Here is a 7136-nt window from a genome sequence, read left to right on the forward strand (position 1 = left end):
ATCTATCTATCGTCTCTATCATATCTATCTATCTATCTTTCTATATCTGTCCATCCATCTATCTATCATCCATCTATCATCTATCTATCATCTCTCTCTCTCTCTATCATCTATCTATCTCTATTATCTATCTGTCTGTCTATCTATCTATCTATCTAATCTTCTATCTTTCTGTCTATCTATCATCTATCAATCTATCTATCATCTATATATCTAATTATCTATCATTTATCTATCTATCTATCTATCTATCATCTATCTATTGCTCTATTATCTATCTATCTATCATCCATTTATCATCTACCTTTCTAGCTATCATCTATCTATCTATCTATCATCCATCTATCTATCATCTATCTATCTATCTATCTATCTATCTATCTATCTATCTATCTATCTATCATCTATCATCATCTATCAACTCTCTCTGTCTCTATTTATCAATCATCTATATCTATCTATCCCTCCATCCATCCATCCATTCCTCCAGCCATCCATCCATCTCTCTATCATCTATCATCATCTATCCTCTATTACTCTTCTGTCTTGTATCCTATATAGTCAAGTCGGTCATCATCATTAGTTATCTTTGTAGTGATATTTTTCTCTGTGAATTTACTGTGTCAGTGTGCCAACCCACCTGCCATCCTATCTGCCTATTTGAACCAACACCCATCCAGATATAGGTACAAATATGGTATTTTCTTGACTCTGTCATGAATACTTCTCTTAGCCATTTTGAGTCACTCCAACAGATTATTTGAAGATGACAGTTTATATAGCATCATTTTATTCCATTTTTTGACTCTGGAATCTGATTTTTGGCTCATTATTTTTTAACATTTTATTTATTATTTTAATTTATGTGTATGTATGTATTGCATGCATGTATATAAGTGCACCCATATCATTCAGTTCCCATGAAGGTCAGTAGAGGGTGTCAGATGCTCTGAAACTGGAGTTACTGATGGTTGCTAGCCACTATGAGTGCTGAGAATTGAACCCACGTACTCTGCAAGAGCAGCCAGTGCTCTTAACTGATGAGGCTCATTCTTTTTGTCATTGGGCCCATGTTCCTTCTTTGCAGCAAGAAGAGAAACGTTCATCATGCACACTAATGAATGTGTGAATTTAAGGAAGTGTCTGAACACGCTGTCTAGCAGAAGGTCCTGTTCATGTGTCTCCCATCTTTCTGTTCGCACTTGTGCGAGGTTCACTGAGCCTCAGGTGTATGGGTTCCCTTGTAGATATTTCAGTTGCAAGGTGGTGCCTGGTCACTAATTCTCTGTGTTTTTCCCATCTGTGGAACTTCATAAGAGCCTGACTCTGTTAGAAAAAGAAGCTCCCTTGACAAGTGATGAGAGCTGCATTTATTGTGAATACAAGGATGAATATTTAAAATATAACAAGGGATTACATTGGTTTTGGGGAAGTGGCTGTAGTAGGTTCTCCATTAGGGTCTATGACCTCTCAAACTATGATTATTTTTCTCTCGTCACATTCCAAGGCATGGATTCCCTCCTATTGAGCGGGTCTTAAGGCTAATTAGACAGCTGTTGATTACCCTCAGGAAAGAAGTGCTAATATTGCACAAACAGATATATTTTGCTGTTCTGGTCTTTGTTGTGGTTCTTAGGCTTTAGAGATGGGTCAGCTAATCACTGACTGGTTTTCTTCCTGGCAGCTTGCATATCACCTTCTGATACTATGATAGCTAGTCTTCAGGGACGCGGCTTTCAGGTCAGTTCCAGCTCGAATCCTCCCAGTCCTCAGTTTGAGGTGTGTGGTATCTTCAGCAAAAGGGAGGGAAACTGAAGGTACACAAAGCTGTGGACCCCAATCCTACTTATTGTGTGCACATCACATTATGGAACCAAGAAAAGAGGAGGAGATAATGAGCAAATCTATATGAGAAGATGTGGGGGAAATGCCACAGTTGAGCAGAGTATGTGATCTCTGCAACAATCCCCAGCAATCCCTCCACTTAAGACACTTGCTCCCTGGGAATTCTCATGGACCTCTAAATTATTGCTACCAACTGCATGAAATCCCAAACTGTGCTAAGGTAGGTGCGTGGTCTTCTCTTTTTACCTCCTGATTGAATCCTTGGCCCTTTTCTGGCTGTGAAGAGCCTCAAACAGCAGAATCCCAAGAGTGGCTAGGACCAGCGCTGCCAGAGTGATTCGTATTAGATTCTCCACTGTGTGATCCCGGGGCTGTGAAGCTGGGATTGTGGGTAAAGAAGTCACAGATGTCAGGGCAGACAAAAATCTCTCCCAAATGCGTGGCTATCCCTCAGGGTACCCCCTTCTCTTGGACAGACCGTGACCCTCTGTGTCTAGGTCTGAAGTCACCAGCCCTGCCTGTCTTAGGCTCTGTCATGTTTTGTAATGTGTTAATAGTCTGAGCTGCCCCAGGGAAACAAAGAGGGTGAATAGGATCTATGACGTTATTAAGAAATGAGCCTTTTCTCTTTGCTCCCTATTTGTAATTTTTTTGATGTGATTCTTATTTTTCTGCAAAGCTCATTATTCCCACAATATAACATTCTACAGACCCCGAATGGATATTTTCCCCTGATGCACCAAGGTTCCTTCTGTTTCAGATCCACAGACATGGACAAATTCAAAACTTGCGTTTGAGTCATTTTGGAATAGCATTACCCTGAATTCTGAAAGCCCCAGATGAGTGAGGAAAATGATTTCACTATTCAGAACTAATCAAGCCTTTGTGTTCTCTGTTCATTGTGAAATCAAGGATTCTATGAGTTTACTCTCCTGAAGGACAGCTTGGGCTAATTCACCAACTGTGGATCTAAGATCTGGATATTTGGGCTAAATCCTCACAAGCTCCTGAACGTCATTGTCACAAAGAAGCAAACATTAGGGGATGGTTTCACAAAGAAGCAAACATTAGGGGATGGTTTCTCTTCACCCTCACCAGTCACTTACCATAGTGCTACCTCATCCTGAAAAATTCTCACTAACTAATCATCATCACATAGTTAGAAAACCCACAGCGCAGCCCACAGAGTCATCAAGACACCCAAACATATATAGAAATGCCTGCTTTTTCTAATGTGCAGCTAGTAAATCTGCAGAGGATAGAGAATAATAAACACTGATAGACTAGTCATTATGAAGATGAACTGCAGTATAAGTTCATGTAAATATGCAATTGTATATTTACACATAGCATATGCAGGCGTAATTGTATACATACACATACAATATACATCTAATTCCATATATGCGTACACATGCATATGTTTATAAAACATAATTGCATTACAGTTACTTGTAAACATATCTAAAATCATATCCTTATATACATTTACACACATTTAATTACATATATATAAATATATATGTTTATAGGAGAGCAGACTCTAGACATGGGGAGTCATTGAGTCCCAGGCTGAGCATGAGGCAGATTATCCGAATCAGTAAGAATGGATTCTATTCTTAACCTCCTCATCTCAAGAGGAGGCTTCAATTCTATAGCTATCTCATGTCTTGCTGTACCCACTGCCCAGCAGAGCTCTCACTCACCACTCCCAGTGCCAGATTCAATGGTGGTGTTGGACTGGTCTTGAGGATCTGTGGGAGTGGAATAGGGATGTGACGAACTGTGTTCGCAGCTCCCCATCTCTTCTCATTGGCTTCTTCTCAGGGCTATGCCTCAATTTCTCCTTCAAACTGGACCTACTCTCTTGCAGACTAGGTTTTGAGACTCTGGGCTTTTGGAGATCCTATCTGGGCCTCTACCAATCTCCAACTTGCCAGACAAATTTTGCCACTGAATGTTGGTCAGGACTGAGGAAGGAGATAAACTGAGAGACTGAGAGAAGCCTGGTTGAGACTGTAGTCCCTGGCCACCATGAGATCTTTGGGACCCCTTTGAGGAATGCGTGAGTTTTTATGGTGCAGGGTCCAGAGCATTGCAGGCTGGAGCACCACAAGAGGTTCTAGGAAGAGGCTACTCTGGAAGATTTTGTGTCTGATTGCTCTATCAAATCTGTCTTCCCCCAACATCCCTGATGCTCTTCTGCATCTTTGTTATTGCATACTAGGGTCCAGGGGAGCAGGTTCTTTCACAGACGCTGCTGGCCTGCTCCTATCTGAGTGTTGAGTTTCTCTGAGGTTGAACCTCTTTGGTGATTCTTTACTTCCATGCCAGTCTAGAGCTCTCCTTAAAGCATGGCCGTGAGTGCCTCTTTGATCTCAGAAAGGATGGAGTCAGGGTTTCCTCACCTGAGATCAAGACCTTGAGGGGGGTCACTGGAAAACGACCACACCTGGGGAATGTTCCTGAAATATCCATAGCATCTGAATGTTCCATTGTGCCTGGCAGTCACAGAGTCTATGTGGAAGAGGGCCTGGAACTGTCAATTGTGATGTTGTGAGTCCAAAGTGAAGGAGAGACTGGGTTTTCCTTCCCGGATAAGCATGAAGGTGCCAAATCCCAGCTCTGACCAACACTGGAAGGTTATGCTCACTCCTAAGGTCACTACATGGCTGGGAAGGACTGACAGGCTGGGGTTTTGGTAAACTCCTAGGAAACAAGGAGGCAGCATGTTAAATGAGCTCACAGTTCTCACATTGTTCTCCAGAGGTGGGGTTTGAGAGAGGGATAACCTGGAAAGCCAACCCCTTCTGAGGGAGAACCAGCGCTGGGACCCCTGAGTGTCCTCTCACCTGTCATCACAAGCTCTAGTGGGTCACTGAGCTCTGACCAGCCAGCGGGGCTGCTGTAGCGGCAGTGGTATCGCCCTGCATAGTCCATTGTCATGAATTGGGTGGAGAACTTGGCCTTGTTCTTGATCAGAAGTGGATACTGTCTGTCCCAGGGAATTTGGCTTCCCTCTTTATGCAGCTGGTACTCCAGGCTCTCGAAGGTTCCCTGACACCAGATGGTCACAGGCATATTCTTTGCAATCACAGAGCTTGGCTCAGGCCAGATAATGGGCTTGGGGAGAGTCCCTGCAAGGCAATCAGAGGCTAGGTCCAAGAACGTTACTCCCTCCAAACCCTGCTCCCAGGATAGGGTCCTCACAGACATCTCCAGAATCATCCTATGGATTTCTTCCATTTCCCTAGTGAATGGATGGGGCACTGCAGAACATAAGGTCACTTGATCTCTAGGGTGAAGTAGAGGGTAGGGAGATGGCTGGAGATGCACTCACCTGTCAGTGCTGCAGTCCTGATGCTGAGCCCCAGTCCTGGAAGAGAAATCCCTCTGAGAGCTTTGTCCCTGTATCCTGAAAGATCCTCTCCTTCCTGCATACTCCTGATCCCCTGGGGTCTGCCAGTGGACTCATACCCAGCTGAGGGGTACGGTCCCTTTCAGAATGGAGAGTCCATTCCCCATTTTCATCTCTCACCGAGGCTGAGCAGGGCTGTGAGCAGGGGGGTCATGGTGACTCCTGGTTAGCAATCTGAGCTGTGGTAGTGTTTGGTGTGGCTGTTTTCTGTGGTGCAGAAAGACAGGATGTTGTTCTGAGGACAGGTCTGCTCTGTCATGGGACTGACCCACCAGCAGCATCACAGGAAGGGGAACTTCTCTTCCAAGAAGTTATTTTTATTCTTCAGTGCAGTAGTTTGGTGAAGAACTCAGATCTCTGCAGGTCCTTTAGACAAAATGGGTATGTCTTGACCCCTGTCTATTTTCCACCTGGTTTGTGCACCTTCCAGTCCAGAGAATCAGCATTTGTGGGTTTCTGTATTTCATTTCATTAAATGACGTCGAGGCTCCAAGCTTGCAGAACTTCTGTTAGTCAAAACCCACAGGTGTCCATCATTGCAAGTTCTCATTTTCAATGTAACAAACTGGCTTATGATCTTACAACTAGAGGTCATACTCTCAAGGTGACTCTATAGTAACATGCTACTTATCACGGGTCATCGGGCAGACCCTGCTTGGTTTCCTCTGTCTTCTGTTGTTTTCTAAACCCTTTGTTTGTGGTCCAGTTCTAATCCAGCCAATGCTCCCTTTTCCCCAATCTGTTCCATCGTCTCACCTCTTTATCTGAGTCTGACCATCTTGTCTTCATCTTTACCTTATAAAGAAGGACCTTTCATTGTGTACATATCACTTGGAGAAGCTCCTCTTCAACATCTTAACTAAAGCTCATTCTGTCATCTGGGATAATATAGTCATAGGCTCTGGGTGTGAGGATGTGGACCACTTCGGTTCCATTATCCTGCTTCTGGTGAGGAATTTTCTGTTTTCCCACCTGACCTTTCAACCCTGGTTTCTCTTATCCCAGGGTCAGAATATTCACATCAAGTGCTAAGGATGCAGCTTCCTCTGAGCATGACATGGATATTACTCTTGACTTGCAGAACTTATGATTCCCACCTGTGATCTGTACGAGACTGGGGTCAATGATGTTCCGTTACAGAGGGTAGGAGAGTCTCAGCATGCTTTTCCTGTTCCAGGGGGTATATAGGCAGATAACAACATGAGAGAGAGAGATAGAGAGAGAGAGAGAGAGAGAGAGAGATTTATTCAGTGATATATCTGTTCATAAATGTCCCATGCTCATATTAAGTTTCCTCCTAACAATGTTTGGTTAGTAATCCCTGTTAAACCCATTGCTTTACAAAACGACACTGGGATGAAACGGTTTCGAGAGAGAGAGAGAGAGAGAGAGAGAGAGAGAGATTTCTTCAGTGATATATCTGTTCATAAATGTCCATGCTCATATTAAGTTTCCTCCTAACAATGTTTGGTTGATGATCCCTGTTAAACCCATTGCTTTACAAAACGACACTGGGATGAAACGGTTTCTTTACTTCTGTCACTAGTTCATTATCTGGGGTGAATGGGTAGTTTGTTGATGTCACTCCAGGAAATCTCACAGAATTAGAACTAGAGAAATATCTGCAGAGTGGACTCCAGCCTCTCACTAGTCTGCCATCACCAGTGATCTCCATTTGCCTCTACAAGGAATGGAGGCCACACAGAACCATCTTGTTTCTGGAGTCTCTAAATTGATAATATTGGGCAAATGACCAAATCATATAATGAATATTCAGAATAAAAATCCACAGGGTAAATGCCTCTTCTCTTTTAGCCAATAAATAATATTAAGGAAGCCAGGACTTTCAATAAGGTGATGAATGTTATAGTTC

General features: G+C 43.2%; 2 protein-coding genes across 3 annotated transcripts in view; both read right to left on the bottom strand.

Annotated features, from left to right (window-relative positions):
* Window positions 1-7136, bottom strand: part of LOC103744701 (leukocyte immunoglobulin-like receptor subfamily B member 5) — a 37229-nt gene that overhangs the window by 17166 nt on the left and 12927 nt on the right. The window contains 3 exon segments of the mRNA XM_017801486.2: window positions 2092-2224; window positions 3552-3599; window positions 4698-4982. Of these exon segments, the coding sequence (XP_017656975.2) occupies window positions 2092-2224; window positions 3552-3599; window positions 4698-4982 (466 nt within the window).
* Window positions 1348-5615, bottom strand: LOC103744698 (leukocyte immunoglobulin-like receptor subfamily B member 4). Of its 2 annotated transcripts, XM_008846536.3 has the most exons (5): window positions 5186-5615; window positions 4698-4982; window positions 3552-3599; window positions 2092-2224; window positions 1348-1790 (listed from the first exon to the last, which is right to left on the bottom strand). In XM_008846536.3, exons 1-5 carry the CDS (start codon window positions 5283-5285, stop codon window positions 1742-1744), a joined length of 615 nt encoding a protein of 204 aa, XP_008844758.2. In that variant the 5' UTR covers window positions 5286-5615; the 3' UTR covers window positions 1348-1741. The 2 variants fall into 2 exon arrangements, with proteins under 2 accessions (XP_008844758.2, XP_029425983.1); XM_029570123.1 differs by lacking the exons at window positions 1348-1790; window positions 2092-2224; window positions 3552-3599 and adding an exon at window positions 4304-4554 and having other exon boundaries at window positions 5186-5614.

The sequence above is a fragment of the Nannospalax galili genome, unplaced genomic scaffold (assembly GCF_000622305.1).
Source record: "Nannospalax galili isolate Female #2095 unplaced genomic scaffold, S.galili_v1.0 scaffold1123, whole genome shotgun sequence".
In the NCBI taxonomy this organism is placed as follows: Eukaryota; Metazoa; Chordata; class Mammalia; order Rodentia; family Spalacidae; genus Nannospalax; species Nannospalax galili.